Source organism: Cetorhinus maximus, chromosome 4 (assembly GCF_964194155.1).
Source record: "Cetorhinus maximus chromosome 4, sCetMax3.hap1.1, whole genome shotgun sequence".
NCBI classification, from domain to species: Eukaryota; Metazoa; Chordata; class Chondrichthyes; order Lamniformes; family Cetorhinidae; genus Cetorhinus; species Cetorhinus maximus.
The window spans coordinates 157,381,395-157,404,558 of record NC_135882.1 but is presented as its reverse complement, the minus strand read 5'-3'; the positions used below and the strand labels follow the sequence as shown (position 1 = coordinate 157,404,558).

Sequence of the window (23,164 nt, the reverse complement as noted above, 5' to 3'; positions counted from 1 at the left end):
GAGTCGCACAGGCTCCCCGTTCTCTCTGCTCTCTGGGAGAACAAGTTAAATCAGCTGTTAGTCTTGCCACATTTCCAGACGGCGTGCTGGCTTTGCCACCGCTGCCGGGAGGTAAGGCATCAATTGACTGAACAAACCGCTTTCCTTCTTCTAACTGCAGGTGAGCTTGTTTGTGTCAAAGCTGGTTAACGTCAGGCAGCACAATGTTCTAATTATGCACCATCGTTCACATTCGTAACCTTGCTAATCATAGATTCGTAGCTTTGCTAAACCCATAAAAGTTGGCGAGCTGCAGGGTATTAGCTCAACAGGGGAAAAAAAAAACAGTTTTAATAAATAGCTCTAACAGCCTGGAACTAAAAAGCAAGGTTTAGCATCCAAACAATTGACCTCAAGCTCATGTTGAAATATATAAGGTACCAGCAGGTTAATAGCTTTTTGTATCCTGATTTTCACCTTTGATCTGCTATTACTCACTATACCCATAGGCCATGTTTTTATTGTCATTAATACCCCTGCAGAAGTAAGAATATATCGCAACTCTCCAGCTGAAGGCTTAAAAAACAGTTTATGGAAAGTAGTCTGATTTGTACCAGTGAGGTGACCATGTAAGTGTAAGGAACAACGTTCCAAATGAGTTCTGCCCAGCGTCACGAGTGGGAACGAAAATAATACAGGGCAGGATTTTCCCCTTGTCGGGCGGGCGCGGTGGGCGGGCCCGGGAGCGCCCGCGAAACCGGCCGTCTGCGATCAGGCCCCGACCGCGACCTCACACGGGTGGGCCAGCGTGAAACGCTGCTCCGCACTGGCCGGGATGAGCCAAGCAGGGGTGAGGGCCTGTTGGCCAACAGGCCTAATGATGACCTGGCGGCCGGTTTAAAAGCGGCCCAGGCAGCCCCTCGAAGGCTGCCACGGAGGACGCTTCCTGAGCCGGCACTACGGACCCGCGTGCAGGTGGGCACGGCCGGCGAGAGGGCAGGAGGTGGGCATTCAGCCCCCTCACTTCTCTGATGAGTGCCCCGCCGTCCTCCTGGAGGAGGTGGCTGCCAGGAGGGAGGCTCTTGTCCCCAGGGATGGGAGGAGGAGGCCACTGCACCTCGACAAGAGGGCATGGGAGAAGGTGGCAGCGCTGGTAAGCAGCCACAAAGTGGTGAGGTGCTCCTGGGTGCAGTGCTGGAAGCGATTCAATGACCTGCTGCACTCAGGAAGGGTGAGTACCATGTTGGCATGGGTTAGTGTGCAGATGTGTTAAGGTCTGGCAATCCCCCCGTGGACCTCAGGGGTGCTAAAGTCTGAATGCCAACTGTCAATCACGCCAGAGCTGGTCAAGGGAGTGACCCCTGTAGGGGTATTGGACTGAGTCCTTGCAGCTCGAGGGCCACAACTCGGAAATGCCCTGCAAGGTGCTCCTCAGCTGGGGTTGACCAGGATGCAAGGGCACTACAGGTACAGGGTGGACTAATCAATGCTCCTCTGTTGTTTCAGGAGTAGACGGCCCACAACAATATAGAAAGGTCGCGGACCAGCGGAGGCCCCACTAGCCTCCCAATCCTTTCGAGGTATGAACAAGATGCCCTGGAGCTCGAGAGCCAGCAGACTCCATATGGAACCGGGCGGGGAGAGGCAGGGGTGCCAGACGAAGGTAAGAGTGCAGTGCACAGAGGTGAAAATTTCAGCTTGTGCAACCATTCTGGTGTAGTCTCTTCATTGATGGGAGCCTCGAACCTGGAGTCCCCATTGACCATTGGAAGATGAGGGCACCATTGTGCAGATCTCCGTTGTCTCACCAGGGTGCCTGGCATGCACAGTGACAGTCTGATGACTTTAACTAATGACATGTCCTTCTTCTCCCTTTTAGGTTCATCAACAGGCGTCCGATCTGCGGACCCCGAAGGGCCACCCCTGACACCAGAGAACCACCAGGCGTCATTTGCGCTTGTGCCACACCAGCTCTTTGAAGCAGGCACCAGTGCAGATACCAGCACCTCAGTGGGCATTAAAGCGATGGCTAGTATCTTGTGAACATTGGCGAGGGCACTTCACGGTCATGTGCGGTGCAGGCAGATGCAGAGAGTGCCCAGGGCACCGGCAATCGGGGGACTGCTGGGGACCAGGACGATGCTCAGTCGAAGGCTGATGATGAGCCTCTGGGGTTGTCCATTAGGCAGCAGATGCTGGATGTCCAGCGAGATGTGCAGAAGGATCTGGCAGAGATCCATGAGGGTCTGCGTGCCATGGTCTGCATGTTAGAGGAGTCCATGCGGAGCGTGAGCACTGCATTGACTGTCATGGCCAAGTGCACGGCCTCCTCCATTGAGAGAGTGGCAACTCTCATGGAGAGGCAGCTCCACAGACAGAATAAAGGGTTCCTGGGGTTGCGCTCAGACTTGCAAGCCCTCACACAGGCAATGACCTGAGGTGGTCAGTGCCAGTGTGGGAGATGGATGAGGTACCCAGTGTCTCAGCTAGGTGCCCGTCCATCAATGGCGAGCAGGGAGGTTCTGAGCGACGTTAGCACATGAGCTGCTTGTCGTCTCTGCAGGCTGGTCTGGGAATGAAGACCAGACAAGTTTATGTAAATAGTTTGGAATTGCCAAAATGGGATAAATTTTGTTTTTGTCGTCATGGCCTGAGTATGCTTCACCTCTTTATTTTATTGCTGCAGGGTACGCCAGTCTGTAATGCTGGACATACGTGGCTCTGAACTTTATTACACAGGCACTGAGTGTTCTTTGTGTTCAAATGGAAAGGTCCTTTCAGGCATCTGGGATGGAGGCGGCAGCCCTGGCATGCGTTTGAAGCTGATCTTTGGTAGCCTAGCTGAAGAAGCGTTGGATCAAGGCATCCCTGGTGTCCCTGCCTCCCTGGAGGTTGCCGAGGTCTGGCTCCACACCCTCAGCATTCTCCTCATCGTGCTCATCTTCGGACTCACTACTGCACTCATCATCTGTGGCCTGTGCAGCTGTGTCAAGATCCCCTTCCTCCAGTGGGTCCCCCCCTTGCCAGTGCGAAATTGTGGAGAGCGTAGCATGTAAGCACTATCAGTGACATCCGCTCTGGGGGCTATTGTAGTGCACCCCCTGAACGGTCCAGGCATCAGAAGCACATCTTGAGAAGACCTATGGTCCTCTCTACCACCGGCCCATTGGAGCCATGATGCACATTGTAACGCTGCTCTGCCTCTGTTCTTGGGTGGCGGAGAGGCGTCATGAGCCACTTCTTCAACGGATAGCCCTCGTCACCCAGCAACCATCCATCCAGTCGGGCTGGAGCACTGAAGAGCCTCGGCACCTGGGAGTGTCTGAGGATGTAAGCGTCATGGGAACTGCCAGGGTACCTTGCACAGACTTGCAGAAACTGCATCTTGTGATCACACACTATCTGCATGTTCATGGAGTGGAAGCCCTTCCTGTTGACAAAGGCACTCGGCTGACCCGCTGGCACCTTGATAACCACATGTGTGCAGTGAATTGCACTCTGGATGCAGGGGAGCCCAGCAATCGCTGCAAAGCCTCTGGTTTGCGCAGCCTGGCAGGCTTGGTACTCTCCTAAACAGAGCATCTGTCACCAGCTTGATGTAACTGTGGACAGCTGATTGGGAGACTCCACACAGATCCCCCACTGAGCCCTGGAAAGAGCCGGAGGCATAGAAGTTGAGGGCCGCTGTGACCTTCAGGGCCACTGGCATGGGGTGTCCACCCACACAGTCGGAGCTGATCTGAGGCCCAATCATCTGGCAAATGGAGGTCATTGTCTCCCTGGAGACGCAGAGCCTCCTTCGGCATTGCACCTCGGACATATTGAGGTACCTGCGTCGCCGCCTGTAAACCCTGGCAGCAGGATAGTGGCATCTTCTGTGGCCCCTTCCGCCTTAGACTACCTGCTGGCCCTGTGCCCCTTGTGCCTGCACCTCTCCTCCCACAGGTCCCTCCCTGGAAGCTGCATTGAGACACGTGCCCTCCTCTCCCTTCTGTCCCTCTCTTCCTCCTCAGAGGAGGTGCCTCCAGCGGAGACCACAACCCCCATTATGAGGGTAAAAGATGGCTGTCTGATACCTGGAAGGGTCCACACAGTCTGAAACCCCTGGGGGCCTGGCAGGCAGCAACGAGTCCTGAAATGAGGCCTGGAAATGCTGAGAATGAAGCCCCGAACAGAGATGAAGCTGCCAAATACCAATAAACAACCAGCTGCAAACTGTCTCCAAAACTCCTCACTACTCACACTGGCAATGCTTTGCTGACCCTTTTTATCCTGCCCTTGGTTGAGGTTTGTGAAAATGTCAGGCTGTGGCTGCCTACCCGTTTTGCCTGTGCGATGAGCAGAATATCGCACAGGCAAGGAAAAATCACAGACAATTAGACTGTTAATGGCCTTAAGTGGCCGCTTAATTAATGACAGGCGCCACTCCGGCATCCACCTGCCCCCGCCGAGTGAAATATGGCGCGAGTGCGCGATGACGTCAGGACGCTCACCCAACGCCATCTCACACTATTTTACTCCCAGTCAGGCCGGGCACACACCCACCCGCGGGACAGAAAATTCTACCCATAGTCTGGACCGTCATTCAATACTGAGCCTGGCCTTACTACACTTTGCAGTTGACTCTGCCTTTGCTTCGGGACCCCATACTGTTTCTAATTTACATGAACAACTTGAAGTCATGAGGTCAAATCCCTCCAAGGGCAAGTTGGGAAATTGAATTCAATTGTTCTGGTAAATTGCCAAATTAAAAAACAAAGCAGGAGATAACTCCCTAATGTCCTTTTAGAAAGATAGCTGCTGCCCCCACCTACATGTCGCTTTATTCATGCACATTGTGTCTTACTCTAAATGCTGTCAGGCTAAGTAATGTCAACTTGCATTATGTAGCTCCTTTAAGGTAGAGAAAAAAACTACCTTGCCAGTATTGTTCAAATCTCAAGAACAATGAGGAAAAAAATCCTGAGACAGCAGGTTGGGAAGTATCAGATGATTTAGGCTAAATTTGTAAATGGTAAGTACGATGATGAATAAATTTAATGCAAGAAAGTTTAAAGTTGGAAGAAACATTGGAAGGAAATAATGGGTGCTATAAGTACGCAATGAGCGGTGTTAACATAGCTAAGGGTGAAGTTAAGAGAGAGTTTGGTAGGCTTGACCTTCAACATATCCAAATAGCATGGAGCAGAAATCAACACAGGCAATAGAATGCTGAACCCCATAGCCAAAACATTAGAGTACTAGTCAAAAGCAGTGCTCTTTAAAATGTGCAGCTTGGTGATAAGACCCTAGCTTGAGTTTATACAGCTCAAGATATAGCTGTATATATACAGTATCCATAGTTAATATTTTATTTTAATTTTGTAATGTAACCATACCTGAATAGGGAGTCCTTGATGTTAACACTGAGAGCAGAGTCAGAAACAACCTTCAATAAATAGTCACTAAGTTATTGTGCTGTGTCTGCTAATACAGAACAACTTCTGTCTGATTAATAGTTTAGAAAGGTGTTCCCTCTGTTTCTCCTTCTCCTCTCCTTGGTCTCTTTATAATGCATAACACCCATGAAAAAGTGAATGGGTTGACAGCCCTTTAGTGAGTAAGTATTCCCTCATGTGTTGCTCAGTGTTCACCAACTGAGAGCAGTAACCAGGGGTAATGAGTGTTCATATGGCCACTGATGCAGGCAGCACTCTGTAATGCTCCTAGAATTGACACATTTATCAGGGCACTTTGCAATTTATTGAATTACAATTTTTCAGTACCATATTTTTATCATATTTTTCCTCACTTCCATAGATGTATTTAAGGCAAAAGCTAGCTAAGCAAGAGGGAGAAGGGAATAAAAGGTGTGCTGATAGGGTTGGATGAAGAGATGTGGGAAGGGGCTTGCATGGAACATAAACACCAACATCGACCAGCCGGGCCAAACGGCCTGTTTCCATGTTGTACACTCAGGCCGGGATGTTCCTGACCCACCCACTGCGGGATCAGAAATTCCAGCCCGAAGTCAACGGGCCTTTGCATGGTCCGTCAAATTTTCCATCCTGCCCATGGCAATTCCCACGGCGGGCAGGACTGGAAATTCCGGCCTCAATGTAATTCGATATCTCCTTATGTCATTTTGCACTCAGCCACATGGAGGTGCACAAGAGCACTACTTGCAGTGGTCAGATTGTCACAAAAACTGGGAAAGAGCGAAGACAGCAGCACTCGGTCAAGGGCTGGGAAAAAGGGACACCATTTCTACCCTCCCTTTCCATTGATCAGCAGGTCCATATTCAGATTCAGATCCCAGGACACAAGTAAATCGAATCAATGAATAAACTGGCAGTGTAAATTCCAAGTCATGTCTAACTAATCTGTTCCTGAATAATTGGTGCAGTTTATTCCTGTTCAGTGAATATTCTTTCTCCAGACTGACCATTCTACCAGGTGTACAGTTGCTTGGAGAAACGCTTCTGTCATTCCACAATTTACCAAATTGCAGGAAGTTGAGGCAAGAAAAACAAGCCAGCAGCAACTACTTACCCATCAGCAGATGGGCCCATAGTTACTTTGCTTCACAACGTGGCACCTCGCTAAATGTTGTTCATAAAAGAAACTCGCTGCTGTGTGTTTCCCTTCCCACTGTAAATGGGACTCTAATCAAGTCACACAGCAGGCATACGAACACTCAAACTGCTTCTTGGAATGGACAGAAAAAAAATTACAATTGCATATGTTAGCTGAAAGTGTGTTAATAGGCCATAACCCAGTTCTCAAACAATTTAAAAATCATCCAGTGTCTTTGACTGCCTACTGCCAGATTGTACATTTTTCAAACTGTAATTCAATACTTAATAAAGATTGGTTAAAGATAAGTTACACCTGCAAATGTAGTAGTGCTATAATTCATTTAAAGCCACCAATACACAGAGAATGGCAGACATTACAGAATGGACCATAATATATTGGAGGGAGGGTTTGATTGATGTCAAACAGTGAGAGAATAATGCCCTGGAAGATGATGTATGCTATCTGAATTCTGAGAGATCTTTATACCGCGGAACAAATCTGACACACTATTTTCTTTCCTATGTTCTCCCTTTCTGAAGGTAATCTATCATGCTAGACTCAATAACACAGACACCATCACTTCTTCAATACCCCACACAGATGGCCATCCTTCAAGTGTAAGCTGAGGGTCAGAGGGTTATTTGTCTGCAGGAAAGTAGGTTTGTAGCTGTGATCAGCTAAACAGCAGCGAGGACACTGCTCTCCGACTCTCATGCGGCTGAGTCAAATTTACCTCTTACTACTTCGACATCTGCTCCCAGGTAGACTTAGTACATAAAATGCAATTTATCAAACTTTTCTATAATTTAGTGTTGAATAGGAAAGGATCGATCTATGGTTGGCAAACTAATGAGAAATTCCAGTAAGAGAGGGGTGAATATTGAATGTCCAGTACCTGATAGAAATTGGGCCAGAAAGTGCTGATGGCCAACTCTGCTCTGTTCCAGCTTCTTGTCATCATTCCAGACACATTCCAGATTGGGTTCCCCAGAGGTCCATCATTGACTTTCACATAAACATTTAGTAACCCAGAGTTGGCCCCATCTTTGCCAGATAAAAAGTAATGGAAATCAATGCAGTGCGTGTCATTCTCTTTCAGTTTCGACAGCAGAAGATGGGCTTTTTGTCCCGCCTGTCGTCCAGAGGTGTTAACCATCATAAAGGACCCTGCATGGAAGAGGTGGAAGTTGAAGCTTATTAGAGACTGTAGCCTATAAATAAAATCCACATTAAGAGCAAGTCAACTGATTCAACATTTGTCAGAAGACAGATAAATAATCACCCCGCATAGAAAAGCAATTTATTATTTTATATGAACATGTCACAGAATCACAGAATCAGAATCACAGAGTCACATAGTGCAGAAGAGGCCCTTCAGCCGATCGAGTCTGCACCGACACATGAGAAACACCTGACCTACCTACCTAATCCCATTTACCAGCACTTGGCCCACAGCCTTGAATGTTATGACGTGCCAAGTGCTCATCCAGGTACTTTTAAAAGGAAGTGAGGCAGCCCGCCTCCACCACACTCCCAGGCAACACATTCCAGACCGTCACCATCCTCTGGGTAAAAAAGTTTTTCCTCACATCTCCCCTAAACCTCCTGCCCCTCACCTTGAACTTATGTCCCATTGTGACTGACCCTTCAACTAAGGGGAACAGCTGCTCCCTATCCACCCTGTCCATGCCCCTCATAATCTTGTACACCTCGATCAGGTCGCCCCTCAGTCTTCTCTGCTCCAACAAAAACAACCCAAGTCTATCCAACCTCTCTTCATAACTTAAACGTTTCATCCCAGGCAACATCCTGGCGAATTTCCTCTGCACCCCCTCCAGAGCAAGTCTGGTAAGTCTGTTTGCATGTGCTCAACCCAATAACAACACACGTTTTTCCCTTCTCTCCTGAGCATATTAACTCTCACTAAGCTATAATTCAATTATAGCTCAAAACTGAAGTACACGTATATTCAGCTGATATAGCTGAATAAGATAAGGACAAATTCAATTAATGAATAAACCTTTTCCAGAATTCAGGAATTCACAACCCATTGTTACTAATAGGCCCTGCAAATAGAGATAAATTGTTTCTAGCCCACGTGCTGTTAAGTGGAATGTTAGGAATACAAACAGGACAGTTTTTTTTATTAAAGAGTTAATTTTACACTCTATTTTGTAATTAAAAGATAGTTTGCATACAAACATATAAATTAGGCCCCTCAGCCCTTCGAGCCTGCTCTGCCACTCAACAAGATCATGGCTGATCTGATTTTAACCTGAACTTCACATTCCTGCCTGCCCCTGATGACCTTTCACCCCCTTGCTTATCAAGAATCTATCTGACCTCTTAAAGATGTACAAGGACTCTGCCTCAACCACCTTTTGAGGAAGCGAATTCCAAAATTTGCAAAGTCTGTTGGTACAAATGCTATCTGTAGAATATCAACAAATCAACTCAAATCACCTGAGCTGTGCCAGTTGGCATAATTTGAGATAGCATTGCATGTTTCTAATCTTCTAATAAATAGGTCTACCTGTTTGTTGACCATGTTTACCTTTTCAGCATTTGGAATAACAGTTTGTTTATGGGATCCACTCTAGAATGAATGTGCTGATGTAAGTTAGCTGCTAACCCAAGAGTGAAGTCATAGGGCAAAATTTTCTGCCTGTCGGGCAGGCTGGGCGGGAGCGGGCGCAGGCGGGCACGGATCAGGTCTGCGCCGCCATTTTACGTGGTCGGGCCAATTAAGGCCCGCCCAGTGTGATGCGCACCCAGAAGCGCCCGTGGATGAGGTTCCATGAAAAATGTGAAGGCCGCCTGGGCTCTTCGCCTGCCCGCCGACCTTAAGGTTGGACGGACAGCTCCGTTAATTACTTTAACTGAGAGTTAAATGGCCTTTATAGACCTTTGACAGTTCAGTGGGCACGCAGCTGTCTTGGGTGCGCGCCTGCTGAACTGAAAGTCTGAACGGCGCGCTGTGATGTCGGGACGCACGCCCGACGTCACCACGCATCATTTTACACCTCGGCGAGCGAAGATTCAGCTCATGGAGGAGCTGGCACAATGCCTTTTCCGCAGAAGATAAAAAGCAAGATCATTGAAACATAGTTTGTGAAGAAATGGAAGGCCGATTACCCAACGAATGAACACAGCAACTGTAATGTGAGGTCTCCTGCAGCCTTCTTGATCTTGTGTTTCATCTAGGAATATTAAATCCTATGATAAAATCTAAGACTGTATTCAGAGCCTTAATTCTTGGCATTGAGACAACAGCTGGTTTTTCAGACAGTAATAAACTACATGGGGAAATGCATAACTATAACTTAACATTGCTTTCATTCTAGTCACCCTTTTCTTCTGAAACCATTGATTCTCACTGGGCTATATTCAATGGTTACTGGCAGCCCAGGTTCTGAGCATAGACATAAAGGGAGATGACATTCAATTTTGGTCAGAGTGCGCAATGGAGGGTAACAGATTGGCCACCTGTTATATACCCCTCTTCATTCTCAGGGTGGATGGGGTGTAGTGTTGAAATCCCCCTCCAAATGTGTTCACACAGTATTTGAGGGCATTAAAGCCAAACTCTATCTCATTCTCACCTGAAGTCAACTCGTGCCCACTTTGTTTTAGCAGGAGTCACTGGACAGCTGTCAGAAGTGAGAATCGGAGTTGGTTTTGTTCCCTTCCCCAGCAGAAGGATGAAGATACAAGCCTCATTCCAGAGACTTGAGCACATAACCTGGGCTGACACTTCAATGCTGTACAGTTGATACCACCCTTCAGATCAGACATTAAACTTTAGAATTATCTGCCCTCTCAGGTGCATTTATCCAGTTCATCCTGGTTTCCAGGAACATTTAGCCTGCAACCAACACCACTAAGACATTACAAAAGTGACTGAGGCCAGAACCTTCTGCTCTCACTGGTAGCAAGCTTGAAGGCGGGAAAAGCATTTACTTAGGTGGGATGGTGACATACCCAAACCCCCTCCGCCATCTGCCTCCGCCAGAATTAAGTTCTGGACAGCATGTCCCATAGTCAACCCACCCACCCCGCTGCCAATGGAGGCCCTTAAGTAGCCAATTAATGACCGCTTAAGGGCCTCATCCCACTGCCGCTGGGATTAACCCAGATGCAGGCAGGCCTGATGCCATGCAGCGTGCACAACAGGTTAAACTGCATGGCCAGCTTTTTACCTCCGGGATGGCGGTGATGGGATGGCGGGGAGGTGGTCCCTTGATCAAAGGCTTTCGGTGCCTGATCAAGGGACTGGGCATTGGGAAGCGGGCATCCACTGCCTTTGCTGTTGACCTCCCTGCACCCCTCTCCTGTGACCCCCACCCTGCGAAACCTCCAGCTCCCTCATTACTTACCATTCTGTGATTCTGGGACTCTGGTGCCTGTCCTCCCACCAGCAGCCACCGCCTTCCCAGTGGCGCCTCTGAGCACAAGAGCTGCCGGCCTCTGCTCAGCGAGACCCCTGCCCATGGGGCCTTGAGTGCGGGGGAAGGCCCATAACCGGCCTCCCCACAGCCTGACTGGCATGTGTTTTGACAGGCCTTCCCAAAAAGAGGAAGCCAGCAGGTGAGAATCACTGCAACCACCCCACGCCCCCCTCACCTGATGTCTCAATAAAATACTGCTCTACAATTCAAAACTTCTTCATTGACTGTGAAGCACTTTAGAACTTTAGAGTCAAACAAGGCACAAAGATATGCAACGTATTCTTGCATAAACAAAGAAAACTGAACTATATGGGAGGAATAAATCAGTTGCATTTTGATAATAGTGCATTGGGAAAGAAAGGATCTATTAACCATGCATAGCACTCTTTCTATTCCTCTTTTATAGTGAGCCACAGTATTACCACAAGCTACTGTTACAGTGCCAGGCATTTATTTTGGATCACTTTGGAATTATCTCCATGTGCTTCCCCCGACTGCTTATCAACTCCCTTTGCTTGGCAAAAAGTAATTCCTTTAATAAATGGGTATTGCTGCCTGGATAAGGAGCCAGGTTTTTAACACTGTAAATACAATTAATGGTGAAGGAGGTTGAGGGAAGGATTGATAGAGGTGTACAAGATTATGACAGGTTTAGATGAGAGAGACAAAGAAAAGCTGTCCCTATTAGGGGATGGTACAAGGACTAGGGGAAACGGATGTAAGGTTATGGGTGAGAGATGTAGGGGGATGAGAGGGAGATCATTTTTTTACGCAGCGACTGGAAATGACCTGGAACTTGCTGCCTCTGAGGGCGGTGGAAGTGGAGCTGATGAATGGTTTCGAAAGGAAATTGGTTGGGTGCTTGAGGGAAATAAACTTGGAGGGCTCCAGGGGTAGGGCCAGTGAATGGGGCAGAGAGCCAGCATGGACTGAATGGGCCAATTGGTCTCCTTTGGTGACATAATGACTCTATGATTCACTGACAATCAATAGGCATAAGAATGTCAATTGTCCACATTCCAAATAAAATAGGGGGTGAACTTGCCTTCGGCGGTAGCTGAATATGGGCAATAGAGAATTGACTGCCCGGTGAAAAATTGACTGTCAATTTGCCATTGCCAAAGATGAATCTATATCCCAATCAATGCCAATGCAAAACTATCTACATGTCAATTCATTTCCATTAAGATTTAACAAGTTTCATTACCTTGTATCACTACTGAAGATAACTCATAACAGTAGAAGAGTAGATTTTTTTATTATTTCCCACATTCAGCTTTCTTGCCTCTTGAAGGCAATTGTCCCTTTGTATAGGCTTAGATAGTGAACATTGACTGGCTATTGAAAAGAAGGACTCAACAGCAAAGACCAATCCTGTCCTCATCTAATGCCCATATTATAGGAGGGTGTCACAGAACAAGTGATTCAACTGTGAATAAAATTCAGGAATGGAAACCCTGAGCAATTATCGAGCTCCCATCATCACATCATCTAAGATGAGCCAATTCAGAGGTCAGAGATCAAACCTCAAGCCTCATGCCTGAAACCTTAAACCTTCATTAGGTTTAGCACTTATTAACACTCAGTCACCAGAGGTGGAGATTCCAATTGAATGCAAATGTATTACTTTCAGATGGTGGTGTAGTGGTAATATCACTGAACTAGCAATGGTCTGGGGACTGGGGTTCAAACCCCACCATGAAATTTAAATTTGAAAAAAAAACAGAATATAAAAGTTAGTCCCTATAATAGTAACCATGACAACTACCATCTGGTTCACTAATGTTCTTTCAAAAGTAAATCTGCCTTACCTGATCTGCCCACATGTGACTTCAGACCCACAGCAATGTGGTTGGCTCTTAGCAAGCCATTCAGTTCAAAGGCAATTTAGGGATAGGAACAAATGCTGGCCTTGTCAGTGATGTCCCAAGAATAAAAAAGTATATATGTAGGGCTCATAGTGGAGGTACTTAAGCAGTCCTGTCAAAGTGCTGGCATGCAATGAGCAAGTACAGATGGTCTCACCTTGCCTCAGTTGACAAGCCCAAATAAATTAAATAGATTCCTGGCTCAGGAATAGTTAACATCATCATTGTGGGAGCACCCATCACTGCAAGGCCTCCAGTGGTTCACAACAGAAGGCCCACCAGCACCTTACCTGAGCAACTAGGAATGGCCTAGCCAGCTACCCACTACAAATAAAGGAAATGGTACTGCCACAGCTATACAAATTATACCATAGTTAGAGTATTGCTTTGGCATCCTAATTTAGGTAGGATGTAAAAGGCCCCTGAGATGATGCAGGACAGATTTATTAAAATACCTGGGATGAGAGGTGTTGGCTTGTAGGAGAGAAACTGGATTTAGTTTTCATCGGAAGAGAGATTAATAAAGGGAGAATTGCTAGATATGGTCAAAATAATGAAGGGCAGAAATATCCCCCCATTGGGGGGGTGGTGCGGAGGCAGGTGGGGGCAGCCGCCATTTTATTTGGCCCGCCCAGCGTGACGTGCGCCCGGAAGCGCTGTGCGTTCCCTGTGCGGGCAGGGGGGATTCCCTGAGTCAGGGCATGTGCGCAAAAGAGTGCAGAAATCTCCCTGAGGCACAGAGCTGCCTCAAGGAGACTAAGTTTGGAATGAAAGTTTTTATTAAACACAGAGAAAAATTATTTAGACGTGTCCCCTCATGTGACAAATGTTTGAAATTTTTAAAATTTAATTTATAAACCCTTCATGAAACCTCATTCTGGCCGTGGATGAGGTTTGATGATAAATGCGAAGGCCGCCTGGGCTCTTCACCTGCCCGTGCCCGCCGAACTGAAAATCTAAATGAGGCGCGATGACGTTGGGACGCCCATCCCCACTCGCCGACCCGAAAATTCTTCCCCAAGAGTTTTTAGAAAAGTAAAACTATTACCACTGATCAGTGAGCTGGTAATCAGAGGGCATAAATTTATCATCACAAAGGGTGAGGTAACGAGAGATTTCCCTCCCTCACTGTAAGGGATGTAATTTCACAGAAAACCCTGCCATAAACTGTGGTGTTGCAGAATCCATCACTTTCAAAGGGGAAGCAGAGAAACATTAGAAAAAGAATTTTAAAAGGATGTGGAGAATAGTCATTGGATTGTTCCTTTTGAATGTGGGAAGAGACACAATGATCCAAATGACCTCCTTCTGCGCTGTAAAATTCTATGAATAACATGGTGGAGATTTCCGGAATATACGTTGGATCTTGTTAGATTGCTCTATAATAGGAATGCTTTCTAATTATCATTTTAATAATGATGTGAGCTTTCTAGATTCAAGCATTCTATCTCTGGAAATTCAGCTTATGAAAATAAGCTGCATGTGGCTAATGAAAATGTTTATTTCAAGCTGCACTTCCTTCCCCATGCATTTTCCATCTAATCCAAAAGCTTCTAGATTAATATAACTTTACCTTGCATGTCCATTCATTTTCTCAACTACCCAGATCGAAGGTTTGTCAGCTTGGTGGACACACAATTAACTTCTATTTACCCTGGGACCTGTCACTAAATCCTCCAGGGAAGGGAGGGGGGATAGGACTTAAATGCCAGAAACCTGCCCCTTACAGATTCTGGATGTTATCAGAAAATTATGTTGCCATTGTTAATGCCACTGTCGTGATAAAAGATCACTTTGCATTCCCCAGGCAAAGGGAGAAGGCCCTAAAAAAAGGCTACCTATTGCAATTCCTTTGCCTCAAGCTTATTTTTTTAGATAAAGTCCTACTCCTCAATACACTAGATATTCTTCGATGGGATGTCCTGCGACCAGGCACCTTTGACAAAAACTTGAGGAGGAACCTAATAATTCCGCCATCATTAGGCTAGATAGGTAGAGTCATAAGCTACCACAAGTAATAGGTTGGTGACAAACAAAAATATTTAAAACAAAATTAAACAAAAATAATTTCCCAGGTTAGAAATTGTGAGACCCCCAGTTACATTCATAACTGATTTTATAGATCTTCAGCTGAAGGATAGAAAACAACGACTACACATCGGAGGAGTTATGTGCGGATGTTAGGGAGGGTGGCGAGGGGTGATATCCAGGCTACCCCAGGGATTACTGTTAGGGCCACTACTGTTTCTAATTTACATCAAGTCAACAGGCTTAGAAATCTAGTACAATTTGGTCACCTTTAGAGTTGATACTCAATGAGGAAGAATCATGAAAGCTCCCTAGGGTCCTTACCCTTAGGTAGCCAAGTGTCCACCTGTTTCAGGTGATAGGCCTCAATTATACAAATTGTGGTCCTATGGTGTAGTTCACACCTCAATTTTTCAGGAACACACAGTCGAACAAGCAAAATACACACTTCGCCCATGTGTCCTGGCGTTTCTGTTATTGTGGTTTTGTCTCGGGATTCGTTAGCTTCTTAGTCTAGAAGAGATCTTGCTGGAGGCAGTGGCCTTTTGTTGAAGACGTATTCATTTACATACTAACTATTTACAGTGGTTAAGTAAGGCCGAGACGTGGCTGGAGCCACTCTCTAAGATGCTTCTCAGTCATCTTCTCTCAGTCAGTGACATTACTGTGAGCTTCTTACACATGCGACTGTTGCTGGCTGCTATGAAAATGGCCCAGGAAGGTTCAGGGGCTATATTTTTGTGGAGACAGTTTTGCAGAGCCAGGAGGAGCGGGTTGGTACAAGAATACTGTGTGGTTGCTGCCAGCCTGGGCTTGCCCCATCTGCAATTCATTTCCCCCTCCCAGCTCCTACCTGCCAGCTACTTTGCTGTGTGAGCTGCCCAATATGGAGCTGGCGAGCTGCAGCGAGATTTAAGTGAGGCCCCGGCTCAAAAAGGCCTCCTCGTCAATATTATGTATGGGAAGCTGGCGCGATCTGACAACCGACTGTCCAAAAGTGAAATGCGCCCCCAATATTGTTACCAGATCAGGTTCCCTTCTTCAGTCTATTATGATTATGGATCAATAATATGTTACAGACGCTTTATTCCAGACTGGCTATTTATCTAGAGGAAATGAATAAACGGACAGCAAAGGGATTTCCCTTAATATATATTTACCGGAGGAAGATAAATAATTAATATGTGAATTGCTTGACTATTGAATAAGATTTCTTTGGCCTAAAGTGATGAAATCTGCTTCGGCAAGAATGGAGGCAGGGGCAGGGGGACTGGTAAAACCGTGGGGCGTCATGACTATGTCCCACAATCAAAGCAAAGGAAGGCAGGGGAGGGGGTTGGGGCGGGGGGGGGTGGTGTCTGTTATCTTCTTGCCTCCATATCCTTTTGCTAAAGAAGGTGGGAGATGGTCCTTCCTTCCAGAGATCCATCAAGGGCCTCTTCCTGCTGCTGTTAGCATTTACTAGCGCAAGTCCGTCCTCTGTCAGGCAGGAAAACCGCCAGGTGCATCCTGATGGCCGACCACTGAGCTCGGGTTGTGGGGGTGCGGTGGGCGTTATCCTATTTTGGCTCTCTTTGGCCCATGGAGGGGACCCCCACCAGCACTGGCCATTCTTGTGGCAACTGTGCCACCTGCCCCCTGCCCTCTGCAAAATCTGCCATTCCCACCCCACTGGGTGAATAACCCCAGGCCCCTGGACTTCACTTGCCTGGATGCACAAATGGCGTCCTCTGCTTCCAGGGGCAGAATTTTGACCCTGTCGAGCGGGCCCGTGAGCCGCCGTGCAGCGGTCCACGTCCCACGATCAGGACCGGACTGCAATTTCACGCCGGCTGGCCAATTAACTGCCAGCCAGCGTGAAACGCGCACTGATTACCTCAGCACTGCCTGGGTGGGGGTGGGAGGAGCAGGAGCGCTGAAGTGTGTGCGCTCAGTGAAAGCTCCCTGAAGGCACAGAGATACCTCTGGGAGCCAGAGATTTTCAACATTAAAAATAAAGAATGGAAAAATGAGGAAAATGTCACATGAGCGGGGGCATGTTAAAAATTAGTTTTAAATTTTTTATTGGTTTTCTGTTTTACTGTCCGAAACCTCATCCCGCCCTTGGATGAGGTTTCGTTAAAAATGCAAAGGCCCGCCTGGCCAATTCGCCCGCCCGCCAACCAAATGGTTGGACGGGCAGTGAAAGGTTTGATTTAACTAATTGATTAAGGGCCTTAATAGGACTCTTAATTGTCGGCGGGCACACTGCCGACTCTCGCGTGGGCCCACCAAGCAAAATATCGCCAGAGTGCGGACTGACATCAGGACGCTGGCCCGACGTCATCGCGCACTATTTCACTCCCGTTCGGGTCAGGCGCATGCCCGCCCGACGAGAGAAAAATTCTGCCCCGGGTGTAGGTCCACTGCCCCCAGCAGTGCTGCTGAGACTGTTGTGCCACCAGTCCTCTGTTTGGCCTCCAGCCCCTGGGGGAAGGCTGCCATTCTGAATAAGTACAGCAGCCCTGACGGGAACCAATTGTTTGCCGTACCTCTGTAAAATGGGGCCTTGTGTCCCCTAGGTGACCAAGGTGGGGTTGAGTCCCCAGCTTTTAGGCCCATCGCCGGTACCCCCACTGCGAGAATAAAATTCCAGAGGTTAACTCTGTTTTTCCCTGCACAGATGCTGCCAGTCATGCACACTTAGTTACTTGCTGCGTTTTCTGCTTCTGTGAGAATAACTAATGTTTAGTTTTAACTTGAACACAACAATTTGACAATGGGAAATTTTCTCTTTGAGGCTTTTTCTTATTCATTCATGGGATGTGGGCTGCGCTGGCTTGGACAGCATTTATTACCCATCCCTAATTGCCCTTGAGAAGGTGGTGGTGAGCTGCCTTCTTGAACCGCTGCAGTCCATGTGGTGTAGGTACACCCACAGTGCTGTTAGGGAGGGAGTTCCAGGATTTTGACCCAACAATAGTGAAGGAGCGGCGATATATTTCCGAAACAGGATGATGTGGAGCTTGGAAGGGATTTTCCAGGTGGTGGTGTTCCCATGTGTCTGCTGCCCTTGTCCTTCTAGATGGTAGCTGCTTTGGGTTTGGAAGATGCTGTAGGGTGGAGAGTAGAATGTAGTGGACAGCCTACAAAATCTGGAGTGAGATGAAATAATCAATTTCAGTGCTCTGGCTTGCCATCCCTTTCATTGCAAACATTAAGTTTGCAAGTTGCAATCCATATGAGATGTGGAACTTCATATAGAAACTGCCTTTTCACTGGGAACATAAATTGAGAATACTGGGGAAGCGCTTTAATATTTCAACTACAATCACCATGAACACTGGTGCACAGTGAACTCTCTTCAGTAGTACTCAACTCAACAATCAAACCTTTTCTACTTGCTGCTATATGGAACATAAGAACATTAGAAATAGCAGCAGGAATAGGCCATTCAGCCCCTCGGGCCTGCTCCACCATTCAACAAGATTATGGCTGATCTGATTGTGTCCTTGTTTCCTGCTTACCCTCCACTAACCCTCGATTCCCTTGTCAATCAAAAATCTGTTGCACTCAGCCTTGAATATATTCAATGACCCAGCCTCCACTGCTCTCTGGAGAAACAAATTTCAATGACTAAGGACCTTTTGAGAGAAGAAATTCTTCCTCATCTCCATCTTAAACGGGAGACTCCTTATTTTAAAAGTCTGCTCTTTCAAAGAGCTGGTATAGGATGATGGGCCAGATAGCCTCTTTCTGTGCTGTTCATTCTATGTCAAAGCTAATGGTTAAGGTTTATGAGCTAATACTGCTGTAGCATTGGAGCTTTCATACTTAAAAATTACAAATTATTTCCCTCTTGGATTGGTAGAAAGCATCTTAATCTGGTCTCAGGATAGCTTTTACAACTCCTTTTGATGCAGAAATCAGGGTCCTATGATGTACAACAGGACCATAATTGCAATCTTTGGACAGAACATGTTCCACCAGTAGCAACATGACCAAAGAGGATGCCAACAGCTCCATTTTAATATATTTTCCGGAGGTTGGGAGGAGCAGGAGTGCATCTCCAGATTCCACCGGGTCAACGTGGCCTCTGATACATCAGATTGATGGCACACAATTCCCTGCCCCCATCCCCCAAACCTTCCCCCAGAGGCCCTCAATGTGGACCTGCCTCCCTAGGTTGGGACCGCTGGGCAGCCAGGCGGCATGCTCCACCTCCTGAACACCACTCGAGGTGGGGGAGATGGATTATACCCTGGTTCAAAGTACTATCGGGTTGCCGACCCTCTGGGATTGCCCTGGGGTCTCTGGGAGCTGAAGATAAATATCCTGGACTTGGCTGCGAGTAACCCTGGAGAAACATCTTGGGGGTGTTAGAAAAGTGATTTACTTTGAAAGCTCTATTTGTTTATTGGTAATAAAACATATTGGTTAATGGTAAAAATCAAGGCTGGACATTGGATGAAACCTCAGGAATATGTCTACCCAAAGTTGGCAACCCAATTGTGCAATGTTATCCTGTTGAATAATTATATTTATTACAAATCAAGTCAGGAGATAGTGTATAAATCTGGGAATATAGGTTAATGCTGTTGACCAGACATATTGTTCAAATATTAACCCAGGATTATGCCTCGGGGAAAGGCTAAAACCTTCTTACCGACCTGCAATCAATGCTAATGATTTTTATCCCGATTTTTCAGTTGTACAATCTGTGCCATTAAGTCTGGTATTAACAGAAACATCAGACAAACACGGTGCATTAAATGAAAGATTTAATAAAACTTACGGTTTGATTAGAAGTGTTTTACAATTTTTGTTTTATGACTATAGTTTAGAGCAATACTATTAGGATTTCAATGTAATAACTTACCCGGGGCTCAATTACAGTGCGTACAAACTTGTTTTACACAAGACGTGCTCAAATATTTATGAAAACATTTTTAAACTTACAGTCCAACTACATTCCACACCACAGATGGTCTACATCAGCACATTAACTCAAAGGAAAATGTGAAATCACAAATTTATTTTGTTCCTTTGCTGCTGTGTTGAAGCGGGGACTTATTTCAGCAGAACTTTCCTCACTGTTATTTCAAGCCTTCAAAACTGTGGAGTTTCTTATCTCCTCTGATCCCTTATCTTTTCAAAACCCTAGCTGATCGCGACTCAATCACTGCTTCCAGATTTATCAGGTCCCTTCTACTCTTTTCAATCTATACTACAGGCTTTGGCTCCTCACCCCAACTCTTTGATGTTAGGAAAGTCATGACGGAACTGCTATTAAAATGTACAACTTAAAAAAAAACTCATCAAATAACAGTCCACATTTTCCATGTACAATCCTCTGGAAGCCTCCGTAATTCAATCAATGAAAAACTCCATCATGAAGTTAAGAAACTGATCAAAGGCGACTTTACATGAAACAAGGTTACAATCTCAATTTAATAAATGAAGTTTGAAACAAAAGATTAGAGAGCGGCTGATTTTATTTAGAAAATGAAAATATGAGCCAAAGACAATCTCCCCGTCTGAATCCCTCTGGGAAATATCCCGTGTTAGTTTTCTAAGGCAGCATAATTCATGTAGTTTTGAAGTTAATTGCTGTACTACATCTGTTTTATTCTCTTTCTTTCATCCTTGATAACTGATATTTTGTCAAACATTCCACTTGTAACAAGTCTATCACCGTATTGTTTACGCAGTGCTGCTTCGCTTGTGTATGTGTTCACGGGCCATTCCAACTTGGAGCCATTGTAATACGATTGCTGCCCAGTGAATTTAGCAATGTCAGATTAATTGTCTCCAGATCAGAAACGTTATATCCTGTAGATATAGGTAGGCAATCCTGCCTGTGGTGAAGCTACTGGGGTCCTTCTTTAAGTATGCAGATCATCTCCAATGGTGATGTCACTGGGGCCCCCGACTGCTATTTTAACCAGAAACCTGCGCAGAGGGGCCACTTGCGGCTTTCACCCCCATGCCAACCTGTCAAGAAGGGGGTTCAGGGTGCTCCTGTTTCTCTGGGCCCCACAAGGAAAGCTTGGGCCTCCCTGGGCCAATCGCGAGGTGCTCCTGAACCTTCTCCCATGTCTTACCCAAGTATCGGGTACCAAGTCCTTCAGTCACCTGCAGCCTCTTCCTGCCATCGGGCAAATTTAAGAATGCTGTATCTCCACTAAGATACAAGCATTAATACTCCTGGGCTGTGCCAGTCGAGGCTCAGTAAGTAGTGTTCTTACCTCTGGGTGGGTTGTGAGTTCAAAGCCCACTCCCAGGGACATGTGTGGAGAAATCTAGGCTGGCTTTCCAGCGTAGTACTGAGGGAGTGAGTGCTTCACTGTCAAACACGCCATCTTGCCCCTGCCCTTGTTGCCGACCCTCCTCACCTGCTTCCCCATGACACCCACCCCCGATCCTTTTCCCGTCATCATTCACTTGTGCCTGGGACCCTCCTCGATCCAAGGTCTCGGTTGGGTATAGCACCGGCAGCAGCCACAGCCCCCTTGGTGGCGCTACTGAGTACACAGAGTTGCCAGCCTCTGATTGGCTAGCAGTTCTTTGTGGAGGTGGGTAGGACTTCTGCCCCTGAGGTACTTGATCCCGGAAGAAAGCCCACCACTAGCCTGTTAAGTGCCTTAGTGAAACGAGGCGCAACGAGCCTTCTCAAAGTGAGGCAATGGGGGGAATCACACCAGCTCTTCACCCAGCAGCTGAAGCCCCCGTTGTGTCTACAAGATTCTGTCCAATAAGCCTTTCACAGCCTCAGGATGCCCCAAAACTCTTTACATTCAGTGAAGAATTTTTGAAGTATAATCACTCTTATAATGTAGGAAACATGGCAACCAATTTGCACACAACAAGGCCCCACAAACGACAATGTGACAATAACCAGATAATCTGTTTGTTTTTAAATGATTGCGATTGAGAGATAAATATTTGCCAGGACACAGATGAGAACTGCCCTGACTTTCTTTGAACTAATGCCATGGGCTCTCTTACGTCCACCTGAGAAGGCAAATTGAGCCTTGGTTTAATATTTCATCCGAAATATGGCACCTCTGACAGGGGAGCTCTGCCTCAGTAGTGCACTGGAGTGCCAGCCTAGGCTGGACTGGGCATGAACCCACAGCCTGCACAGAGGCATGCTACCCACTGAGCCACGGCAGACATGACCCAAGAGTATTAATGCTCACACTTTGGATGGGGTACAGCATTCTTAAACATGCAAACTACAAATGCGGTATTGCAGTGGGACAGAGTATATAATAAGTCTTATAAGAAAACAAAGGAAATGATACAGCAAATCAGCACTTAGCTCATTAAACTTTACTGCTATAAACCTGATATGTCTCAACCTCAAACAATGGTTTAGACTCAAACTGTAAAAAAACAAAAGCACCTCCATAGCCCAAGGCACAAAAGATGAAGCGGTATAAAATGCTGTGAAAAGCATGTGTGACACATCAATAACCCGGAGACCATGCTAGCCCTGGGCAGCACTCACTTACAAGAGTAATTTACCCCGATTTCTCTTTTTGCCTTTCTGTGCGGCTTAAGGCAGTAATAACCGAGAAGTGCTCTGTCGTATTTACAAAAATTATTACAGGAGTTAAAACATGCCAGGGAGCTGAGAGTGGCAGTTCATCAGGCTCAGGACTAAAATATGAGAATGTTGCTGGATTCACAATGGATCCAGATGACCTGCAGCTTTTCCAGGGTAAACAAGTACAGTCACGTCCCTGGATGCTTTTCCACAAAATCATTTTTGACAAATGAATGAGTTTTAGGTTCATGTGTCATAAGTTGCCATGGAAAAGCTAAGATCAAACAACAACAAAAAAACGGTGCTGTGAACTGGGCCGCATTAAACTAACAACACTCCAGTGTCTAGTTTGATGTACAGGGGGTGTTTTTCTTTTGTTTTGAAAGTGCTTCTAACATTAAACATTTGCCTCAGATTTCCTTCACAACATCTCAAACTGTGCTTGTTTATGGATCACAGATTTTGTTTGCTTGCTTGTAGCCATCGAGTTAAACTGTGATTACCACTTACAGTGGGTTGGTCCGTGGGCACTGCGGCCTATAAATCTGGTCATATGGCCACTAAGTCCACGATATGGCGGGTAGGAAGCACATACATTCTTGCGGAAGTGCACGGCCTGCCATTTTGGGAAAGGGAAAAATATTATTGTGCAGTCCTAAGCCTAGAACAGGCGTTAGTTCTCTTACATATAACTAAGAGACCTCATGCCTGTTTGAGGTTCGGACTGCAAACTGGCAATGCATTCCAGGCCA

General features: G+C 46.5%; 1 protein-coding gene across 12 annotated transcripts in view; it reads right to left on the bottom strand.

Annotated features, from left to right (window-relative positions):
- The window catches only part of LOC144679979 (receptor-type tyrosine-protein phosphatase mu), an 855,381-nt gene that overhangs the window by 591,143 nt on the left and 241,074 nt on the right, over nucleotides 1–23,164 (bottom strand). For all 12 annotated transcript variants that reach the window (XM_078541013.1, XM_078541014.1, XM_078541019.1 and 9 more), the window contains exon 3: nucleotides 7,433–7,704. In XM_078541013.1, coding sequence (XP_078397139.1) covers nucleotides 7,433–7,704 — 272 coding nt within the window. The remainder of the gene's footprint in view (nucleotides 1–7,432; nucleotides 7,705–23,164) is intronic.